Source organism: Mya arenaria, chromosome 10 (genome assembly GCF_026914265.1).
Source record: "Mya arenaria isolate MELC-2E11 chromosome 10, ASM2691426v1".
Lineage (NCBI taxonomy): Eukaryota > Metazoa > Mollusca > Bivalvia > Myida > Myidae > Mya > Mya arenaria.
Window position 1 is genome coordinate 63,785,664 of NC_069131.1, and position 25,031 is coordinate 63,810,694.

Sequence of the window (25,031 nt, forward strand, 5' to 3'; positions counted from 1 at the left end):
CCTACCATACTTAAACCACATTATAGTTATTTATTTTCTGATATTTCGCGATCAGTTGGGCTTCACGGCTCTTGGAAAGAAATACAACTTACGCTGATGCTTGAGCCGTTGGCAGTTTTGATCATTTATAGAATGGAAGTACTGCTCTACCTCAAGGAGACGTTAACAGTGTTGATCATATTCGAATCCGAAGTAGGGGGCGTTCACAGAGTTAGTCATATAAGGAACGGAAGTATTCCTCTTCCTCTAATGGGCGTTCAAATTGTTGATACTATGATCATGCTATGTCAATCTCTGATATCTCCATTGTTCGGTTATGTCGAACTCCTTCTCAGGTCCCGAATTTATTCCTTCTTTTTCTATATAAAATGATTTCGCATATGTCGATTGTTCAATCCCGATTGTTTTCGCTATATCGAAGTCATATTTCAGTCCCTGCGGTCGAATTTCAAACATTTTCTGTGTTTTTATGTCGAACTGCAGATCGAGCTGTAAGTGCGAATAAAAACACATGACGAACAAACTGTCATGATTTGGAGTATAATTGGTAAGTGTGAAAAAAATTAAAGTTGTTTGCTTATGTTTTTTTAAGAAAAAGAGACATTCCTTACTCAAGCTCATGTTTTTTGTTTATGTATAAAACATGGAGATTTAATTAGTTCGATGACAATCTCATATAGGCACCAAAATAATAACTTTTAAATGTCAGATGATAGTTCCACTGCTCGTGTCGACCTATTAAAAGAAGAACCAGGCGTAAAATGTTCGTGTTATCAAAAAACGTGAATTAAATAAAATTGACAGAAATAATTAATTTGTTTTCCAATAATAAGTTTGCTATTTTCACGACGGGACTATATTACAAGACCGATTCAATAGCGGATGTAAACATTAAACATAATTCGGACTCACATGTGTTGGTTTGGTGTTATATATTTGTATTTCGGATGTGTCGAAGGTTCTTTATCTCAAACTTTCTTCCTTCACAACGACTTCGACATAACGAGATTCGACCATCTTTCATGGTCGAGAGAGTAAGTTAGGTTGATCCAAATCCGAGTCGGAAACAATGTTTACCGAGTTTTCACGGATGAACAAGGTTTTTTCACAGAGTGAGCAACATGAGTTGTTCACGAGTGTAGTACTCGTTTTTGGTGTTCGTGAAGTGAATTGTTTTGTGATCTTAAGCTAAACTTAAGATGATGGGGATCGAACAACAACTTCTTGTAGCGTCCCCTCTCAATTGAATCACTATTGGACAATTTCATCAAGAAAGTGCTGTAAAAAGACTGTCATTGTACTTAACGCAGCACATCAGATTCATATGATAAAAACCCAATGATCGCTAATGGATCAATACTATGTTGCTTAAATATTAGTTTGCATTCACTTTATGGCAAGGACACAGCTCACCACCATAACTAAAACAATGTTTGGTATGTTTGTCTTTGACGATGTCACAACACAACTTTATGGATGGTAAATTTACTAAAATATAAGCTCTTGCGAGCGAGCTCAGAATCCGGAAATGTATTAGTTACTTGCCTTCGTATTTCAAGGCATTAAATTCATTGACTTTACAAATGTAACCTTTATTGAACTTGGAGTATAATTTATTTGCAAACATTAAACTACTATACACATTTAAAGAACTAATACACATACATATGGCAATATTTTAATAACGGTGATATGCGTTGTCTCAATACCAATATTAATCCACATGATCATTGTTTTCTAGGTAGCCTTGCTTATCATGTCTCCCCAATCCGGCCAAATCTCGTTTCGTATTATGTCCATGTAGTCTGTGACATTTCTTAATTCACCTCCTAAAAGATAAGAAAAAATCAATATCGAAACAGCTTCAGAGCGAATGGATTACACTAGAACTTGTGTACTAGTAGTATAATACCTCTTTTAAACAAATTCTGCGTGAGTCTTTCCTTTTAACTACTTATAGTGTGTGTACAAGCAGTGATTTAATCGGGAATGCACCGGATGTGTGCCTTGATTGGGTGCTTTATTATTCGCCGTCCTGACTGGAAATGGTAATCATACCTTGCAGCAGGGCGTTTCCTGGACAGGCGGACGGTGTACACCAGTAGACTTGGGACAGAATGCCGAACGCGGCACAATCTACATCGCATATCCGGTCTCCCATAACGTACTTCAAATCGCCTATGCGCAGAAATTTCAAGGGTCAGAGGGGGTCTAGTTGTATAGGTTGTCGCCTTTTACACAGGTTGCGAACAAAACTTCTTAAGAGAAGCATTAAGAAACATTTGGACAAAAATAGTGTCTACTATTAATCGTCGTGTAAAACATAGATAATAATTTTGAAGAGGCATTCAAAGCCACTGAAATTGAAATGAAAGCTCTTACCTAAAATTGCTGAAAACTGTTTTAAATCGTTCACCATCATCGCGTGAACTTCTTCCTTGCTATGACGACCAACGCCGACCGCATGCAGCATGCTTTGAACCTTCCTACGCATTGGTATCTTCATGTACTTGGGGCAGGTTGACTGGATTTTGAACATGTCATCATTGAAAATCACCCATCTTGTGTAAACATTCAACCTGTGAAAGATTATAGCTCCTATATCTCATTTTGAATATGACGTCTTTGTAAACATTCAACATGTTAAGATATATAAATACGACATTATTAAAAATGTTAAAATCCGACCTGTTAGGAAAGAAGATATACAACATTACAAATATGACGTTATTAAAAGTGGAAACACTCAACCTTTGAAGAGAAAAACATTACTTCATTTTAAATATGGCGTCATTGTAAATGACTCATGTAGTACAAAACGTTTTACATAATGTTGGGAGAGAAATAATGCATTTGTATGTATGATTAAATTTTAAATCAAAGGAAATGTCATTTTCTATTTTTGTTCGTGTAGTTAAACATGATTTGTTCTGAAAACGACATGTTCTCCTCCTTAAAAGTTTGATGCTACTGTTGGCTTGTTTTCTTTATTTTTGACTTCTATTTTTTTAAATCTTATTTAAAAATGAATTGTATATGTCTTTGTCGTTTTTAACGTTAGTATGAAGAGATCAAAACATTTTAGCCTTCAAGTTCTTATCGCATTTGGCATTTAACGTTATGAAAATAAAATGAAAATTAAGAAAAAATCACTCTGTGACACCATTACATTTGAAAATCAGAGAAAATATCAAGTCTTGATTATTTGTAGTCTATTTTGATCTTTTGTTACTGAGCTTGTTGTTTATTTTCAATTGTATTACTATGACATTCATTAATGATATTTATAAGACATATCCCTACTCACCAATACGTGAACTCTTCGATCCACTTCTGTATAGCCCAGGCTATTGCTCGCTCTTTCGAGGTAAGATGGGCATTTAGGTTTACCTGCAGATAAGCACATTTATAATATGTTTTCTCAAACAATTAAATGCGTGAACACTTTAAAATTTAAACATACAAACGATCCAATACAAGGGCCTAGAGTGTCTACATAGAGCTAACCCACAATGTAATACAAGCTGACTGATCAAGGTGCTGTATAATTAGTTGTGAGTGCTACAGTGCCTTACTCAGGAGATAAGTGACGGTGTTATAAGCGCTGAGCTTAAACTCTTGATACAGTGTGTACATTACGTTAAGGTGGAATGGTGGAATATGGCTGACTTTGGACATTTGCTCAAGGTATTGAATGATCAATTGTGAGTCCAACAGTGCCTTTTCAGAGAGTTACACACGGTGTTATAAAAGCTTACCTTAAACTCTTGCTCCAGGTATTGTATGATCAGTTGGGAGTCTCCCATCGTCACGCCGTTGTATTCAATCCAGGGGACTTTCTCTTTTGGTCGAGGCATTGAAGTACCGTCAAACTGAAAACAGTGGTTTTACAAGTATTTTGATTAATAAAATAAGATTCAGTTTCACTGTCAGCAGTATTTTTCTATAATTTGAGGAAAACTAAGAAAACAACATAGTAATACAAGATATGAAAGCATCAGACAAGCAAATGCCCTTTTTTCTTAATTTGCATTTACATATGCGCTAATAACGTAGTATTCTACTATTGCCTTGGGCTACCTTGTTGGGTGAAGAATGATGAGTCAGTCATATACACATGCGCTAGTAACGTAGTATTCTACTATTGCCTGGGCCACCTTGTTGGGTAAAGAATGATGAATCAGTCATATGAACAGGCGCTAATAACGTAGTATTCTAATATTGCCTTGGGCTACCTTGTTGGATGAAGAATGATGAGTCAGTCATGTACACATGCGCTAATAACGCAGTATTCTACTATTGCCTTGGGCTACCTTGTTGGGTGAAGAATGATGAGTCAGTCATATACACATGCGCTAATAACGTAGTATTCTACCATTGCCTGGGCTACCTTGTTGGGTGAAGAATGATGAGTCAGTCATATACACATGCGCTAATAACGTAGTATATTACTTTTGCCTTGGGCTACCTTGTTGGGTGAAGAATGATGAGTCAGTCATATGAATAGGCGTGTATAACGCAGTATTTTACCATTGCATGGTGAGTTCAGAGTAAGTCAGTCATATGAACATATAACCTGAATGCATTGGTTCCTTCAGGCGTCTTACCTGGTACGGTATTTTGTTGATCCGGAGATAGGTCTCTAGTTTTATACAGAAATGGCCAAGGTTCGGGGCGAGTCGGTCCCGCCGTAGCGCATGAAGGATGACCACGTCACGTGGGTAGTCCACGCCACATACTCTGTAAATGTACAATCTTATATATGAATGGAAAAATACTTCAGCACTGTATACCCATTAAGTAAATAATTGATCTAATAGATCTTATGACTTTAAATTTCATTAAATTGTAGCAAGTTGGAAGCTTCATACTTGGCGTTTCAAAGTTAGACCATCCAAAATGAATTGCATGCTTAGCACGAGCTGATTTGTAGGTTTTGGGTCTTCAAAAAACAACAACTAAAAAAAAATCATTTTCAAACGAAATGAAAAGGAAAAACGCATATATCGATCTTATATCATGAAACAAGTTAAAACGTGTTTACTAACCATAAAAATAAATTGCTTTTAAAAACTTATCAACTTCAAAGTATACTGCTTTGGTTTAAAGTTTCACATAGCTTCATTGCTTTTCCGAACGTGTTTTTGTATAAACGTCGATTTATACGCAAGGTCTAAGAACGCTGACCGACCATAAAACACCTACATTTAAAGGTCCATTTAATGTCCTAGTCTTAGTCTTAATATGTCACATCCATGCTTAAAAAGCTGATGGTACGTTATAACTAAATCACAGGTGCCGGAATGTGATTCAGGATGCACCCTCTATATTTAAGAGTGAGAATGTTACCATATGTTTTTATTTTGTTTGTTTTGTCTGAACTATGCAAAGTTTTTATAGTTGTTATACTTTGGTTTCAGTCCAATACCTGGATTCAAAAAATACACATATATGAATATCTTAGAGAGTAATATACCTGCAATCAGACAGAAAAATACATGCATATCCCAGATATTGATATACAAATTCTGCTGGATTATTATTTTTCTTACTAACGGCCTAAATCAAATAAATTACATGTACAGTTAACGGTGCTTAACTTCGAAAGAAAGTAAAATTTCCATGGAGAAACAAGACAAAGCTTGTTATTTTTCAATCAATTGGATTTAAAATGAATTTTAACGAAATGAATGGCATATACATGAAATACAAGAAATTACATTTTTTCAAGCCGAAAGTGTTGCTATTTACAACTAAATGTATAAGCAAATTAATTATTAGACCGTTACCTTAAATATATAAATTTGAGGTTCATTATTTTAAAATATGATATATGCTTTACGCAAATACATGCACTTGTTTGGTATGTATTACTAGAAACATCTATTATATGTATAATCTTTCTCCGATTTTTCATTTTAAATTGCGAAAGTGTCATCAATATAGATTTGATCAATAGTGGGGACTTTAAACTTCGAGTAATAGTTGATAATGTTAGTTTATGCCAATCACGTTATTCAAATTTTCTTTTGTGTCGCAATACTGAAAATATTCACTAGAAATTAAATTTAATTCATAATCATTACCAACAAATAAAATGTCATCAAGTTTGAAATGCTGTATTATTTGCGTTAAACGACAACATGTGTGTAAGCGTGATAGGCATACATAATTCGGTTATAGAACGCAGCCTCGGTAAAATCTGTCCGACTGCACAGTCCGTTAGCTTGATGTCACGCATTGCCATGTTTTTTTTTCCTACCATGTTAAATCTGAGGGTTAGATCTGTTTAATTCAGTTATATGCTGATAAGCCTCTTTGAACTAAGACTTATGATAACATACTACATGTAAGAAAACATAAGATCAGCGAGAGTGATTTCGCCAGACGGATGTTTTGAAGTATTTAGTGTATGAAAACATTCTGGGTTAATTGCCTTACCTTGGCTTGTAAGATGGTCTCGTCTTTTTCTTGTATAGGAACCAGGCTGATCCCAAAACCACTGCTACTGTGAGAAAACACTTCCCGTTGTCTTGTAGAAAACCACGTAATGTTTCCATAGTTCTACTTGTTAAATCTAACAAACCGTTATGCCTGAAGTTACAGTCACTTGTGCGATGTTTGATCCTAAGCGCCACTTATTCTTCTTTCATAGTAGTTTTTTTTAAAAACAACTACCTGTAATATATTATTCAATGAACACTGCTATATTTAAATTAAACCGATCTTTGTTTATTTACCTTTTTACAATAATGTATTCCAATACAGAAGCTATTAACAACCGTACATTAAACAATGCATCGTTTATATATAACATTGATCAAAACTGTCGATTATATATAATTGTATATTATTTACTATCATTAAAAACCCTTGCAAATATTCAACTTCCAGTTATCCCAAAATCCTGAATAGAAAATATATGAAGTACACAAATTAAGTTGAAACGCAAATTCATTATGTTTACAAAAACTGAAATTTTCAGCTAAATACTCAAAATATGAAATTCACATAGGAGTATAAATATTATACTGTAACTTGATAATGCACCAATTCAGCTTGTCAAAATTAAACTCTAAAATATCTATTTAAGCTCAACAATTTTCCAATTCATAACTTTAGTATATAACCACCTACTTAAATATGACATTAAGCAGAATTCATTCAGCGTATAATCTTTCACTTTAATATTCACTTTAAATCAACATTTTGCAGTTTGCAAATACTATTATGCACACTCGCCTTCTTCTTCCGGATTCCCATAACACGTGCATAATACAGATATACCGCCCAAATGTTTTAAAATTGCAATCATATCATAAATCAATCACAAATGTCTGTTTAAACGAAAATAATTAATTAAGACCACTCGCTAGCACGCATGAAACAAAGAATGATTTACACGGCTTAACGTTATTGCCAGTTCTTAATTACCTGCCTTCTATTTACAAACATGTTACCTGTATAGTGAAGCTTTAGCTAGTATAAACGCCCGAGAGAGTTCTATTTTTTTATTTTCATGATTCCGGATATTCCTTTGCTTTCGAAATATTTATCGATATTTCTTATGAGGAATGGTAACAAAACATTTTTATTTTCGATATATTTTCTGAAACAAAAGTGCAGGTTGGAATTATTCAGGTTACACGAACGAATACTGATTTATTCCAGCATCTGAATGTCTAAGTGTTTATGCTCTCCATTTACTTTACGTTTAAGTAATTCTACCAGTAAACGGAATTGAGAGTGTCTGATTTAAAAATCGAACTGGAATAGTATCATCTGACTGTATTTAACATAACTATATTTTATTATCAAATTTTCATTAAAACTGCACAAAATTCACACACGTCAGTATATCTGATAAACAATAATGTTCTCCTTTATCTTGCAACTGTTTCACCCTTGGCTTGAACGCAACGTCTTTATGGAGTTTTGTAATGAGATTGTGTGTCTCTGCAATATTTCAACATTCAGTTTAATCTAACCTCTTATATAACCCCAATATTTTATGATAGCAAACTGATATAAGGCTTAGTTTGATAATTTGGCACAAGTTTGGTTTATATTGTTTAACTCATTCTTGGCAAAATGTTTACCTATGTACAAAATAAAATACAAAAATGTTATTACTTTCATTACAATACATTGTATTGGTTGTATATTTTGTACTTTTGAATGCAGATTTTGTTTGTTCGGGGAACCTTTGGAATGTAGATAATTTTGTTGATAATTGTTTGAAGCAGTAGCAGAGAACCTTAGGAGCTCCTGAAATTTTACATGAACATGAATCTATCATTGTATTGGTATTAATACCATTTACGGAACACTAAGCGCCTGCGGCAGGCATGCTTTTTCAAAAATTGTATGGTTGTTGTTAATTTACCTTAAAATCACATTTCAATGTGCTGATTTGACTTTATAGCCGAAGTGTTATGTTAGTATGGATTATGTGAGAGAATTAACATAATAGTATCCGAGGGTTGACTTAAGGTCATAGATCAAAGTCCAGCCCATAAAGCACGTACAGTGTAGGAGCAGCGTTAACAAAGTTGGTTAATAGTTGATCGTAGGTGGTTAATAATAATATAACGTGTGCATTTCCGACATTGTTATGATTTTACAAATTAGAATTTACATTATTCGATAAAGCAAAACGTTAAAAAACTTAAACCAGCATTTAGTCAAACAGCCCATTTGTATGGCCTAACACTCCATGAACACGAATTTCATGAACAATTAATAGTTTGGAATATCTTAACGATTCCCTACTCGACTTATTTACAATGCTAATGGTCATGATACGGACGCTTGGTTCGATAACCATCCAGATTGACTCTTGCTACAAAATGAGTATATACTGAAAACAAGTGTTTAAATAAATTTATTAATATTCGAAGCAATTATGGTACAACAGAAAGAAAATAATTAAAACCTTAATATATCTTTAATATTTGATAAAATTATTTTGTTGAGATACATTCTACTTACAAAACTTAACTATCAAAACTATTTATCTTAACCTGGATAACTATATTCATTATTTAGATATAAATCTTTAAAGGCATTCTGTTTAATAAAATACCAAACACATTAAATATCTTTCACAATGCCACGATGAAATTGACTATTACAGTACCATAACGATCTCAAAAAGAACAATTAACAACATTTTGATAAGAGGCACAATTGTAAGAGTAGCCTACAGATCATGAAATGGAACATTCTGTAAGGAATAACAACTGTTATAGTAAAACAGATTGCAAAAATCTGGGTTCTCTTCCTTGCTTGACACACCAATACAAAACAACTCACTTAATACTTGTAGCTCACTAATGTGAACTACGAGTAACAACTGAACTTCATTATCTACGGTGTGAAGTTGTTGCACCACAAAGCACGTTAATTACATATAATTAACATATGTACAGTTTATACTGCAACACTATGTGTTGATCACAAAGTAGACCTGCATTTTATACATATATTTGCGTCACTTTAAAGTTGAACTGTAGTATTGTGTTTTTCAATCTGTAAAATATTACAAAATGGATAAAGCAGATTAATTATACTGTAAACAAACACGTTGGTGCCTATTAAAGTATTAAATGTTCATTTATACCTCGCATTTTGATCTTGGAAATCGGAAAAAATGGAATCGAGCGTAAAATTATACCATAAAACTATTTGCATTATTTTTCTACCCACAAATCCCGATAAAAATTAGCGTATAAACATTGTACCAGTTTGCCTCAACAGTCGAAATATGCGAATGGGGTTCGATATACCAATAGCCAGTAAGTTCTGGGTGCTGAATAAAGCAATATTGAAATCAATCCCTGTCGTTGTTTGACTGACACTAGGAATGATTGATTCCAGCTTTTTAAAGGCAAGCGCGCACAAAAAAATGTTGTAGGTATGTCCCAAAAGTGGTCCCTTTCAGATATAAGTATCTTTCTATTTTGTTGCCTCTTTTGTGAATCCATTCGTCATACATTCCTCCCAATCCGGCCACAGCTTCTCAGTCATTCTGTCCATAAAAGAAATGAGATTGGGAAGGGATTCTGTAAAAATAAATACAAGACCACAGTAAATAAGGTGATTTTTTGAAGTTTTTGTCCCACATTTTTGGTTGTGGGCAGGTACGAACCTTTTTGTTGTTGTTTGTTTCCATAAAGTAAACTACCGTAAATGACAATATGTAAAATAATGATCAACTAAAATATATCAGTTCGCGGGTATTTTATTGAGTTGTTCATGAAATGGCATTCAAACTATTTCTGAATTGATGCCGATTTGTTAATTTACAACAATTCTTGGAATCCGACCACGAATAAGCTAGCTCTCTGATATACGATAATAAGTTTTGAAGCCTGGTGAATCATGACATTTTGTCATCATTTAAATGGAATTTAATTGCTGATTTAAACATGTCAACTAATTGAACGAAAAAGCATATAGTTAAAGTTCGTAAAACTACCCCTTATTTCAACTGAAATTGGACGTAAAATGACCTATATTGAAATCTTAAAAAGTCAAAATATTTTTTTTATTGGTATGTCCGATAAGAACAATTTCATTGACTGTTTCTGCAAACAAAACCCTTCTTTATGATTCCAAAATAATATGGATTCACAAGGCATCCACAGTGGACATTTTTGTGTATCGGATACCGTAATTAGCAAATATTTAGGTGTATGTACCAGTGTAAATCACTCACTTACAAATAACAACACGCAACAATTTATATAAATCAACACTTATTTTTTAGTATTTCTGTCCAAATGAGTTCAATGAATACTGTGTCACCTTGGTAATATGTCCTAATGCTAACGGACCTGCTATAGAGCAATAAATCCCCCATTTCTCTACACATGATACAATTCGAAACATTTGTTACCCTTACCCTTACCCTTTGGACTTTGACATTTACTAAAATGAAAATTTTCCTAGTAAACATGTCCTAGCTTTGGCATTATGTGACAAATTCTTATGGACTTATAGAGCAATCAAGTCCCCCCTTTTCTACGACATAATACATTTGAAAACATTTTTAACCAAACCATTCTTTAGATTTAGACATTTATTTAAACTAAAATATACCTTGTAAATATGTTCTTCCTTTAACAGTGTTTGGCACATGGTAACGGACTTGACACAGCTGCCCAAACACCGCGCAATCGACCCCTTTAGGTTCTTCGCCGACAAAATATTTCTTGTCACCTTAAATACGGTACCAATGTAGAATTGCACAAGAACAACTTGTTTTATACTCAGATGGATGCAAAATTGTAAGGATTTATTCAAGAGTCATGTTGGCCATTTCGGATATGTTTAAATGATTCTGATACTTTTTTGATATTTAATCATCTCGTTTTGTAATGCAATGAAACGGCGACCCATAATAAATAAAAAACATAACAGGCTAAAACACTGAAAACTGGTTCTTGCTCGTATAAGAATTGAATTGCTAGAAGAGAGAAAACTCCGTAGATGCAATTTAACCTGTTAAAAGCACAACGAACATGGCTAAACAAACACCATCTAAGAGATCAAAATACACATATTACCAGAAATGTCGTCATTTGTTAATTTTGTAATAACCGCATTGAAATGACTGGACCTAAAGTTTGAAATCTTAGGTTAGGGTTTGCGAATTTTATTTTTAATTAGTCATAATTAATCTGATATCAAAAATAAAATTTAATATACAAACTAGCCAAATATAACATGTTGACAACCTAAGTTTGGTAATATACAATTCGCCCTCCTGAAGGACCGTATGTTTGTACACTCTGTGTTTTGATGCATCCCTGTTTAATACGCTTTACTAACCCTGGAGCTTATTTATCAACATTAAAATACATACCTAAATAATCCGATAATGCTTTCAAATCTTTCTCAAGCAATGTTTCAATTTCGGATTGCGTATGTCTGCCAAGGCCCTGTGCATACGCCATATTCTTAGTTTTCCGGCTGATATGCCATATTAAAATGGCGGGAAGTTTGGTGAGAGTGCCAGACATCTCTGATTTGTGGAACACCCATCTTTCTAACAAAACAAGCCTGAAACAGTTTAAACAATGAAATCTAAAGAAAGATCTCAATTAAACGCCTTGAACTGATTACCCGGGAACAATATTAGAATGTACCGACTTTTCAAACTTTTTAATATTAACAAAATTAATAGTGTTTTTGAAAAAAAATATAAAACGTGTTATATTTCAACGCTGTTCCGCATTTAAGAAGATGAAGGGTGACACTGTGAGGTAATGTGCATATCAACTAGTTTAAACCCACAGTAATCTCGAGTTCCAGTAAATGCCAGTTTTACTTAACCGTTAAGGTGGTAATTCAAATTTTTTTAGTGATAACACTATTCTAATGTTTTTGCTGTCTGTTTGTGTTATTTGTACGTATGTGCCTTTCCTTCAGTGTCGTTTGACCGCTTGCCTTGAGCATTGAAACAAAGTGAATATAAGATAATTTCACTATTTGGCTTGGCCGTGTTCATGGTATGATTGTAAAATTTGGTACCTTTATGGTATTGATTTTATTATCTGTAGCACGGCATAGGTGATTTTACCCATGTTTTCGAACTTATTATAGTCAACAGAAACACGTTGCGTTACAATTATTGTTTAGTGCTTACCAATACATGTGTTCGTCTACGAGGGTCTGGAAGGCCCGGCCTATGGCCTTCTTTTCCTCTGTTAGGCCCATACTGAGGCTCACCCCACATTTCTCAACCAGGTAGGACATAATCAACTCGCTGTCTCCAAGGGTCTCACCGTTGTACTCGACCCACGGCGACTTCCCTTTTGGCCCCATTGTGTAACTGTGAACGCTCTGAAAATAGTAAGTATTAATCATTATGAATCATCGAGTGTATATCGACATGTGTTCAATGTATTTAAATAGTCCTTATATGATGCCTGAAACACCGACCCGGGATGTATTCGTCTCGTGTGGAATTTTACAGATTTGGATTTAAAGAGAATCGAGTACGACACTCAGGATCAAAACGAAGAACTAATAATGCTTTTATTATATGCATGACTGGTTAAATCATTATGGACACATGCTTTTATAATAATCTCAACTTAATGACGCACTATTTTGTTTTATGACGTCATTTTAACAACGCGCCAGTAATACGTTCATGGTGTGACGCCAGCAGAGTAGAATGCGGCCGTATTGCACTGGAGTGGAATTATGACTACCTATTTTGCGATATGTATTCCGTGTAAATTTATCATGGGAAAATATTAAACACATTTTCGCCTTTGATAGACATTATGCATCCGTGTCGAAGTCGTTTTATAATTATAACCAAGAAGCAGTTTAGTTCCTTGGAGAGGGGTATACATATTTGAAAATATGAAAAGTATGAAATATATCCTAGGATAATGGAACATATGGGCTCCGGTAACCTGCTTTTGGTTTAGTAAGTACTTCATTACTGGGAGAATAACTGACAGTATGCTTTATCATTAATTTTGGACCGTATTAGTTGGATTTCTATATTGAAATATACAACTTGTAAGTCTTGGGTATGTAAAACCAGTTTCACCAATAAGCTGTGTAAGAACGTAATCAAACTTAAAGTCTTTAAATATGTAAACACATATTATGTCTCAACTGTTGTGTTCATAAACTTATAATACAAGTTACAATCTTGGTTTTTTCCTGGTCACGTCACACTTTATCAGTTTATTGGTATATACATGAACAATCAAATGAATAAGGCAATTGATGAGAAGAAATCAACATGGATAGTTTGTCTGTGATATTCCAACAGCTTTTGACAGAGTGTGACATATAGATTTTATTTTTAAAATACAACAGTATAATATTGAAGCATAAGACTGATTTCTCAATATTTGTCGAAAAGGTCACAAACAGTCATTGTTAGACAGTCATTATCTTAAGTCCGCAATCTCAATGCAGGTGTTCCTCAAGGGTACCATTACTTGGTCCATTACTTTTATTTCTTATTTATGTAAATGATAAGGCCGATTCTCTTGTAAGTACAATGCGACTTTTTGCAGATGACATCTCAATAGCAGTTTTATCGGCAGATAACAGTGTCATTGAATGTACCCTAATGAGCTTTAACTAGTTCAAATTTGGCTTAACAATGAGTTGTACATTTTGATACTCTGAAAATAAAAGTTTTCTTTACACTATTGAGCTTAACATTATGTTGACCTTTGTTTAACTTTACTCACTTTTAGGACTTTGATTTACTGCGAATGTAAAATGACATGATTTACCAAATTATTAAATCAGCCTCTTAAGTCATTGGCTCAATGAAGATGTTAAAATACAAACTTTTATTTATGAAGCAGCTAGAGTTTTAACCGAGTTGACCATTTCAGTTTTAATTCATAGACTTTTGATTGAAATTTGTTGGGTACCACTTACCGATCGCTAAGAAATGCAAAAGTAAATACAGTTTATCGCCTAAACAATGATGGTTTGTCTTATTATCTTCATAAACCGATACCTTAAAAAAATGGAATAAACGAACAACTATCCGCTTCAAAAATTGGCATAACTATGAATGTTAACTTGTCTAGACGCTTGAGTATGTATTCGATTTATACAATTCCGTCTTCGATAAATTTGTAGAACCTACTTGATCTTCATGTTCGTAACAGTCACACGCTAAATGATTGCATGGCACGTCTGAAACATAATTATAAAGGCTTAATTGCTCCAGAGTATTATTCTGCCGGAAGCAGAATGTCCTGTATCCATCATGCAATTATCAGAAACGCTTGCAGTAATCGAAATGAACATCTTCATATACATTTCCTTCGTGATAGCTTTGATTGTGATAATGGACAAGAACACTATTTTCTAAATGTACTGGGTGCCTAATATTTGTCCGAATGACTCGCAAATTTCATGCTACACCCTAAGTACAAACAAACTCTAATTCAGAACGTAAATAAAGCAGATGTAGAAATAGCATGCTTTTTGCTGGAGGCCAACGGCATATAAACGTAACCAAGCGCTTATTATAATTATTAACTTCAAGGTATGGAAAGCTAGTAGAATGATTAAAAATATATTTTTGGAGGTTACAAATTATTGTTTTTCTCTAATTAAGTCAATATGTTTGATACATGGTTCAAATCTATATTATCTACATGATTATGTTTAATCTTATATGGCATTGGTCGTTCAATGGGAATGACTGATACTTATGCTGTTGTATTTTGTAGCCAATGGGAATGACTGATACTTATGCTGTTGTAACATGTAGCCAATTGGAATGACTGATACTTATGCTGTTGTCACTTGTAGCCAATGGGAATAACTGATACTTATGTTGTTGTAACTTGTAGCACATCCCATTTGTTATTTTCGTGATTTGTTTGTAAGTGTACGGTTGTTTTGTATGAGTTGAGCATTGCAGTCCACAAATGGTTTTTCTTGGAAGGTGAAAGTTATCTTTAAAAATCGTTGTTGGCTCTCGCTTTTGCGTCATATATAAAAGATTGTTCGTAATTTGTTGATACGTCTTAAAGAATATTACACAGCATTTATATATTTGTTGTTTTATTTTTTTTGCATTGTGGTTTCCTCCTAGTTTATGAGCCTTGTTAAGACGAGCTATGTCTGTTAGTTGTCTTTAAATTACTTTATCGTACCTCCTAAGAACTAGCACTGTTGCTCCGGCTTCGTTATTTCGTTTACATGTCATTATAAGTATCTTCCATGGCCGAGAGTGTAAGATAGGTTCATTCCGACCCGAGCGTAAGGTGTTTTGCGGAAACGAGGTTACCAAGTTTCCGCAAAACACCCTGCGCGAGGGTCGGGATGAACCTATCTTACACGACCGGTTATGGTAGATGCTTTTTCTCCCACCTCAGTTAAACAAAATTAAGTAAACATGTATTTTTTGCTGGAACTCTTTTGTGCTTGGTGAAAACAATTGCGTATGGATATGCGATAATTCGTTGTTGTCATTGATATGCGCGCAGTGATTCAGATTATGTTAAAAGTCAAATCGGTCTTTAAATATTTCTAAGGAGAGTGAAGCATTATTTCTTGATAGGTGCGTGAAATCTGTTTATGGTGACATTTGAAGCGAGAAATAATTAATTAGCGTTCTAAATATTACCACAAGACACGGTTTCCATGATGCTACAGACGACAGTCTTCAACAAGGGAGATAATTACAATGTGGTGACCATTATAAAGGAGTTCCATACGGGCATTTTATCTTCGCCCGTGGGCAAGATAAGAATTTCTAGCATGGTTAAAATATTTGATCTACTTATCTGAGGTGGGAGAAATTGTTATCCGGTCGTTGAATACTTGAATTTTACATATCAATTTATACGTTATGACCTGCGTTATTCTTCATTGCTTTCAAATTTATGCGTGCTTTGGTGAGGCTTATATAGAGTTTGGTAGTTATCGATAAATGAGGGGACAAATGTGAGGTTATGGTCATTCGAACTAGTTTAAGCCCCCAGTAGACTCGGGTCCAGTGAACTCTTGTTTCATCGACCGTTCGAAGGAGATAATCCCATCACTTAACGTTCAAGCATTTTTATGCGAGTATAGTTTGTCTGTTGTGTTTGCATTTGTGTATGTGATGTTAATATGTTTGTGTCTATAGTTGATCGCCGTTTGGGCCCTTGCCTTGTACCCCTTATCAAGGGTTATGTTAGACATTTTCGACTAATGGGTTTGTCTCTGTACTTTTCATTTTATTGCGGATACAAGAACACAAGTCAACAATAAAATATGATTAAACTTAACTTTCAAGTGAAGCGTTTCAATAATAGAGAATACGATATTACAGACAAAAGTTTTGGCCTCAGAATATTTCAAAATCATTCATTTCACGTCCAATTTCAGTTAAAGTTAAGAATAATATACTGCATTACCTTTTCAGTAATGTTTTATCGGTCATATATCATTTAATTATTTTAACACTACTAGAATGCTATCAATTTTTGACATAATTGACAATGACCCGATGTTATAACATGCTTTATTGTACTTAAGGACCCCTTATGGCTTACCTGGTACGGTATTTTTGCCATCCTCAGAAACGTCTCTATTTTAATACAGAAAGGGGACATACTCGGGGCGAACGGTCCTCGAGGAAATTGGTGGAGTATAACCGTGTCGGCCGGATAGTCTCGCCCACACTGTCTGAAAAATTGTGGACTGCAACCTTACATTATGCTTAATGATTATACTTTGCTTTCTCCGTTAAGTCGCATCTTGAACTTAAATGCTGTTGGTAAGGACATAGTTAAGCACATTATATGAAATATTTAATTAAATAGCCAGGTTATAAATAATAGATTAAAAGTTCTCAAATTACAAAGACTATTATTATTATAATATACTAGCAAAAATGTGCAATAAAATCAACAAAATTGTTTTAGCGAACCCAAATGAACAAAGAACGGGAATAAAGCCATATAAAAATGCTTGAATTATTTATTTTACATGGTTTAGCTAAGTAATTGATGCAAAAGATTAGAAACGCTAGGAATTAACTTTAAACCAGCTGTAAACTGTTTTCATGATTCACCAATATCGTTGAGTTTATTGATAAAACATCTGGGAATTATTCTTTGAGAAACATGTTTTTACAGTCGATAACTTACCTCTTGGCGTTTACAACATATAAGCTGAGGGTGATTGGCAATTGTAGGGAGGCATTTTTTAAATCTTAACATAACAGAACTCAAGTTATCATTTAACAATATTATCATTGTTCATATAATATAAAGGTATTATTATGTAACGCTTGGGAACATAACTATTGGCTTAAAATATACGATAAAAGCTAACAAAATGTTAAAACAACAACAACAACAACAAAAACAACTCTAAAATACTGAATATTATTGTAGGGAAGGTTACCAAGGTATTTAGTTGTTTGGATTGTGCATATTTCTGCTCGAGGAATAATATTTATTCAATACATTAAAGTCATGTTCGACTTTGAATCATAGGGCTTAGATGATATGGTGTGTGACATGATATATTATAACTGATATTTGCTTTAAGAATAAGAAACAATATTTATAAATATCGCACTTACATGATATTGCTGTTTAACTACAGAGTAGAACTGTATCAACTTGAAACGACTGGTTATTAATTTTGTTTTAGATTTGAATACAATTTTATAATTGTCATACCTTTGTCTGAAAATCGGCATTTTCACTTTTGCAAGATAAAAGTAATCCAATCTTAAACTACTATACTTCCCAATTTACATTCCATTCGCCGAACTACAACAATCATGAATTATTGTCCAGAAGATAAACATACGATAATCCGAATTTTCCAGGCGTAAGTGGTATGAACTATCGGAAAATACCAGACATAAACCTGAAATCAAGCCGCGCCTAGGTAAAACAAACCTTATGAAAAAGTTTACTTTAAAAAAAATGAAAAATAAATATGACCCATCGACATCGAGTATAGAAAGCAAGTGTTACATCTTATTTTTTACTTTATTATTATTTGTTTTTATAAATATCTTAGAACATCGCCTACTTGATCGTCTTCACCATACATAATGTACATAAAGACTGGTTATACAATATAACTGACAAGAGAACAGAATCTGCCTGCTGACAAACAATGTTTTTTATGGATTGGAGCATTCGAGAAAAATACGATTGCTTATTGATTACACAAACTACTACCTCTCAGAGTTTCTTTTTGGGCTGTAGTAAAGTGCTGTTCGAATAATAAAACCAGTCAAGTTGAACTCGTTTTCGCTTGTTGTGGCCCATTTCAGCCACTTGTAACAAATACCACGTTTAATGAGCCCGGAAACGAGCATAATGATACTAGATTAGCTATTTAATAAATAGTAAATGTACGAGTGTGTACTGGCATCTGGGATTATATCAAATGTAAGCATGCGTTATGACGGCATTGGGCCGATTGTTTAATGTATCTTACAAACAATGATTGAGACACCTGTTTCAGAATAGTGTGTTTTATTTAAATATTCGACCATATCACAGAAGTAGTTTAACTTTTTACGTTAACAACCATGCTGATAACAACGTTGTTAACTTTCTGAACAATCGGCCTATTGTTAAAATAGAAAAATGTATTCTTGTCTTATGGTTTTATCTTTAATGACGCTAAATGAAGTTTTTCGCAAACATACTCATTAATTTGTATAGTATTGTTCTTTATGTAATGAATGCTCTGTTGTTTATGCTTGCAAGGGGCACACTTTAATTCGTTATGCATGTTTTTTTTTTAATTAATAGCCACACATTCCCCAAATTTCGCTGATAATGTTTTATCTGTTCACAAATTATATGCTTTTTGCTTCGATCAATAAAGTCGAATGTGTTAAACATGATAATGCATTAAAATAATATTATTTTTTGGCATCAACTAATATGTTATCCCTTTAAAATACTAAATACAGTAATGTGTAGGTCATAAATCGTGTAGCTGGAAACTGGCCGAGGTGTTCCGAATGTGATCGTTCAATATCATGTAAGGTGATCATTAAATTTGACGTCTCGGCTAAATATAAAATCAAATAAATAAAAAAGAGCATCTATTGAAATTCAGTGCATGAAATACTTAGCTCTGAATGACTTGTTTTAGGGTTGTAAACTATTATGTAAATGAAAATACATATAAGTTTTAGTTGCGGCGGATCCGTGGTTTAGTGTTAACACTTGAATTTCATTCCAGGGGTCGCAGGTTCGATTCACCACCGCACCAATAAAAAATACAAATTGTCTTTCTGGAGGACGTTAAATTGGGGTCACGTGTGACGGTGCTATACACTGGTGCAAGTTAAAGAACCAGGGTAGTTCTAACCAGGGTTGCAATCTGCCTGTGTATTATGCTCCAACGAACCTAATATGACAACACATCTAATCTGAGCACTCGCCGAATCGGACTTTACCCGAGAATAAATAAAGGGTATTTGTTTATTTCAGTGTAAGATCGTATTTTATTTCAGGAGTGTCATAGAAAAACATATTTTCACGAGTGGCGATTTTCTGTTTCCTTTGTGCTTATTTTCCGAGTTTTAAAGAATTTTAGTTTATTTTCATAATAACTCCCTTTTTGAAAAGGGTATTATTCACGCCGCTACCCGCGGAGCGCCCCTCATGCATAATTATACCTGTCAATGTTCTATTTCCGGATTGTTGAGAAAGAGTTCTCTGATATTCATTTTTATAGTCTATTATTCGCTCGTTTTTTAGTGAAAGATTTGAACAGTAATCAATGAAGTTTTATAAGGGCATCCATGTTCCGAAAAATAACGAAAACACTTTATTTTAAGCGTGGTATGAATATATAACCAAATTACTATGCCGCCATTTTTTAATAAAAAATTGAAAGGTCGAATGTGTTGGCAAAACAATTGCGGATAATCATTGGATATAAACCATTTTTCATAGTTTAAGAGTGTGTTTCATGATACATGGATATTCAGTCATCTTTCTGTCAGAGACCAGTCTGTTTTGCTTGAGGACGGGTCGATTTCCAGGTAATGAGGACCACACTAGTTTGTTGACAAATTATGAAGCGTGGGTGGGGTAAATAGAATCAGTAAATCTGTATATTGTTGTGTGAATTTTCCGGAAAGTTCGTATTACGTATTACGTAGTTGTTTTCGTCTGTAAATTGCTTGGTTTAAAACTCGAACATTAAGCTTCAAGATCAAGAAAACGTTTAAAAAAACGGGATAACCATTTTTCTAATAAACGGTAAGTTTTTTTTATTTCCAAATTAATCTTTATTTACACTTATGTAACATTTCTTTAAATGTCAAATATTTTATAATAGCAAACATTTTCTGTTTCAAAAGTAAAATGTTCTGTTTTGATCAAGGGGATGTAACTACAATGGATTTTAAACGTAGTTCTGAAAGTTGATACTTTCACTCCTTCGGCTTCACTGTTGTTATTTTACTGATAAAACTCCATTTTTCATCGAAAAAAATGAATGAAAGAAACTTACACACATACGGGCTTACTGTTAAGAACAAAATTAAAGTCATTTACCCTGATTGTTTTTTTCGGTGTCTGATATTTACCGGTGCAAAATTTCGATTAGAAGAGATGCAATCATTGATCCAATGTTTTTTGTACTACGATGAAAATGTATCACTTAGTTGTAAGTTGTTATTTCTTTGTCTCTATTGGTTAGTGTATTTTTTTAAATGTGGCCCTGACCTTGTTGATTTTATTATGGCCAATCGCGCATTTGCCATATTGCCAATATGTTGGATTTTATAAACTTTGTTTAAGATGTTTTAATCACTTCTTTTTACAATTTTCCTTGTTTTTACATCTGTATTTGAGCTTGTGTTGCATGTCGCATTTACACATGTTTATATTGGTCATAGCATACATATACCAGTAAAACTTTAATACTTTATATCTTGATGTTTCTCCAACAGAAGTCGTACCTTTCAGGCGTTTGTTTCCGTTTCTTGTAGATAAGAATAAACGCCGCAATGACCAAGCCCGACAGGACAGCAGTGATCAGCTCCATGCTTCTACAATATGAGGTGGTCTAAACATTGTGGAAAAGTAGCCACATCATCCAAGTATACACAATAGGAGTCTCGGCTTGATTAAGACTGTTTAGCAACTACAAAAATGGCAATGCATCCATGCAAAGTATAAAGCGGCCAATCCAATTTAATAACATTGACAATAATATTGACTTAATAAACATTGATGGTATTTCATTTTTGCAAATACTGCGCTATCGTTGTACTAAAAAAATTGAGTGTTCTGTTCACCGATGACCATTCTATAATAATAAGATAGTAATAATAGTGAAAAATTGTCAATCAATATTTAGAATCACAGATTTCTTCAATATATTTATTACGATTTTAATATGCGAACGTTCAATATGATTGTACATGGTAAATGTCCTTTAATGAAATATTGTAGTAAATTTTATCCATAGTAGATGGGCCGCTAAAGAGGGGTGTATTTGTCAAGAATGTGATCATTTCTTTATTTATTACGTTTTAAGTTTAGTTTTGGCATTCAATGTAATTTAGGATTTTGTTATATTTAAAACGGAGTATATAAACGAACACAGTGTGTGTAAACCACGTGATAAATTACATCATATACGGTACTCAGGAAGGCAACATTTTGTTTAAAATGAAGACTTTAAACAAAGATAACTTTTCTTTTTCTACACCATTTGAAATGAAACAAAGGGCAGTCTATGCCGCTTAAAGGTATGAAGTCACCATACTTCCGTTTTGTGGAAAAGTCTCAATAAAAAAGTAATGTTTTATGACTGATGACATGTTTTCACATGCTCAATACACTTTAAATAAAAAATCTCATTATTCCTGAAACATTTATACCTTGAGTATCTATTATTGCTTGATTTATCATTTAGAATAAATATTTAAGCATAAACTGCTGCCCTATAGTTGAAAGGTCATTTTGGAAGAACTGTCATGGCGGTCTGTGCAATTTTTAGATTTTGTATTTCAAGTGGAGAAAGTTTTCTTAGGAATAACTTGACCCCCCTTTTTTATTGGCTTAAAAGGTTATTTAAAGCTTGTACTTTAAGAATATATATGTTTATCATAGTCTGCATTCGCTCGAAATGCTTTTAAATGTTGTCTAAAAATAATCATTTCACATTGAATTATAGAGGAAATGACAATGGTGGTGTGTAACCTAAAGAGCATGTGTATAGTTGATCACTGTAAATATTTTAAGACCCATCTCTCATTGAATATTTGTGCGTTTTTAGCTATTAAACACCCGGTTGCAATCTTATTATCAGTAATTAATATTTTTCGTTAATGCATTATTTAGTAAGCAGTTAAACGTTTATCACTCAAAGTCTATGTTAGGTTTACAAGTGTATGTATTGATTTTAAATAAGAGTGTGTCGTTTGAAGCGTAACGAGCTTCAGTATCTTAATTTCTTCGTCTTGAAAAAGTAATTAATCGTGATTTTCAAAAAAGATGATTTTCTTTAACGTCCAAAAAATACGCTTAGCTCAATCCTGTTTATGTTAGATACATTGTGTTTATTAGATCTTACCACAACAGCTAGTCCAAATAGATCCTTCTTTTTGAATGTTATTTAACTTAATGATACATCACATTTAATGTGCCACTGTGCATCGACCGTCACTCGCCGCAAGGTTGTTTAACACTTTTGATTGCCATTCAACTATCGTAAATTAACATTTAATATTAAGACTTGTCCGTTTATATAGCAATTATGGAATTTGGTAAAATGTAGCCATTAACATAAAAGTACGAAACACTTTCTAACACTAGTAATCTTTTCACTTAAACCACATTTTACAGCATTAAATATAAACATACCAAAAACAAATTAAGGTCATACATTAACATGACAAGCCTACGTTTTCTTGTTTATTCAACCATATAAAGCAAAGGCATATAAATGCAATAATTTCCTCGCATGGTTGAATAAAATTGATTTAATTTGCCATTTGCTCCGTTGAAAGGAATATATTGTTTTTTCACCGAAGGCTTTTAAGTAAGATTGATCTGTTTTTATAATTATCGATGTTTTGTTTATTGTTAGCTTTTTTCACTACTGACATTTGCTCTTACTTGTTCTTTATTTTTTATCCTTTTTTCTCGTTTCCCATTAATGCCCCTTCTTCTAAACTAAAAAAACAAAACACGAACCGTTCGTAAACTAGTTTTAAAGTCAGCAATATTACAATAACACATCATTTTTATTTGCAATTCATGCGTTTAAAGGGATGGATTAAAATTCTATAAAGCGCAGCTCTATGTTTTTGCCTGTTTATTTTGTTTATATTTACGATTAAAAAACTGTTTGCAATGGGCCACTTAAATGCTTCTTGTAAATACTCTGCATAATAAAAAATAGGGTTTTAGTGGATATGGTCACTGACTGCAGTCCGAGAAAATCTAGCAGGGGCGGGTCCAGTATTTAGTATAAGGGGTCGCGGGCGCCACGAAATCCGCACATGATTGAATCCTTCCGCCGGGGTATTATTTTCATTTGCTTACATAATTTTCATTGAATGTATACAATCCATTTCATTTTTAACTCACCACTTTATGTTTCTTTTAAATTGTACATCAAATGCAGCTTATTGGCCCTGCAAAGGTTTATTTCTGACTTACAATAGTTTCAAATTCTGTTTAAATTGAGTGCATATACTGTATTTATTTGGTGTTCACGAGGTGAAATATATTGCTATCTTATACTAAAACAACTTTTTTTATTTTTATCGTATGCCTAGATGAGTATTAAAAGACAGTTAACTGCATTTCATTAAAAAAAAAACGCCAAAATGTATGCGAACGTCGGAAATGACGTCGTTGATATTGTGTCCCAGCCCTGTGCGCACTCACGCTTTATTAGGATCCGAGGGCGAGCTTAAATTTCAGATTAGTGAAAACTATCAAAATGATACTTTCAGTATTTGAAGAAGTGAAATATCAACTTGATTTCACTGATAAATATATATAAACCACCGAAAAGCTTATAAAGTCCCTTTAATCATTATTATTATTACTAAAACAATAAAGCCACACATGTTATACTTTTGACAAATATTGACATATCTGATGCTTGCTTTATTTAAGTATATCAGCACAGCACACACTTTGAAAATGCCAATTCTCATATCAAAAGGGAAACCAGTATGCAGAGCTGTTACCGTACAAAAAATAGCGTAAACAGAGCTTTTTATCGTGCAATAAGTAGCGTAGACTGAGCTCTGTCCATGCAATAAGTAGCATAAGCAGAGCTCTTACCATGCAAAAAGTAACGCAGGCAGAGCTCTAACCGTGCAATAAGTAGAGTAGACAGAAGTCTTACTGTGCAATAAGTAGCGCAAGCCTAGCTATTACCTACAATAAGTATCGCAGACAGAGCTTTCAGAAGCGTAGGCAGATCTCTGTCCGAGCAATACTTAGCATAAGCACAGCGCTTAGCAGAGCTATTACCGTGCAATAAGTAGCGTAGACAGAACTATTACAGCGCAA

At 33.6% G+C, this 25,031-nt stretch overlaps 2 protein-coding genes across 7 annotated transcripts; both read right to left on the reverse strand.

The window, feature by feature from the left end:
- Positions 1-1,463: 1,463 nt before the first annotated feature.
- LOC128206135 (failed axon connections homolog) lies at positions 1,464-7,241 on the reverse strand. 5 transcript variants are annotated; one of them, XM_052908406.1, is made up of 8 exons: positions 7,134-7,241; positions 6,442-6,674; positions 4,608-4,740; positions 3,759-3,872; positions 3,308-3,390; positions 2,383-2,579; positions 2,059-2,178; positions 1,464-1,829 (listed from the first exon to the last, which is right to left on the reverse strand). In XM_052908406.1, the coding sequence occupies exons 2-8, from the start codon at positions 6,558-6,560 to the stop codon at positions 1,738-1,740; spliced, it is 858 nt and encodes a 285-aa protein (XP_052764366.1). In that variant the 5' UTR covers positions 6,561-6,674; positions 7,134-7,241; the 3' UTR covers positions 1,464-1,737. The 5 variants fall into 5 exon arrangements, with proteins under 5 accessions (XP_052764366.1, XP_052764365.1, XP_052764368.1 ...); XM_052908405.1 differs by having other exon boundaries at positions 6,442-6,907; positions 7,138-7,163; XM_052908408.1 differs by lacking the exon at positions 7,134-7,241 and adding an exon at positions 7,033-7,082 and having other exon boundaries at positions 6,442-6,678.
- A 1,636-nt stretch (positions 7,242-8,877) lies between these two features.
- LOC128206136 (failed axon connections homolog) lies at positions 8,878-23,372 on the reverse strand. 2 transcript variants are annotated; one of them, XM_052908409.1, is made up of 7 exons: positions 23,074-23,372; positions 21,452-21,541; positions 17,049-17,181; positions 12,653-12,849; positions 11,870-12,066; positions 11,104-11,223; positions 8,878-10,064 (listed from the first exon to the last, which is right to left on the reverse strand). In XM_052908409.1, exons 2-7 carry the CDS (start codon positions 21,535-21,537, stop codon positions 9,958-9,960), a joined length of 840 nt encoding a protein of 279 aa, XP_052764369.1. In that variant the 5' UTR covers positions 21,538-21,541; positions 23,074-23,372; the 3' UTR covers positions 8,878-9,957. The 2 variants fall into 2 exon arrangements, with proteins under 2 accessions (XP_052764369.1, XP_052764370.1); XM_052908410.1 differs by lacking the exons at positions 21,452-21,541; positions 23,074-23,372 and adding an exon at positions 18,186-18,338.
- Between the last annotated feature and the right edge of the window lie 1,659 nt (positions 23,373-25,031).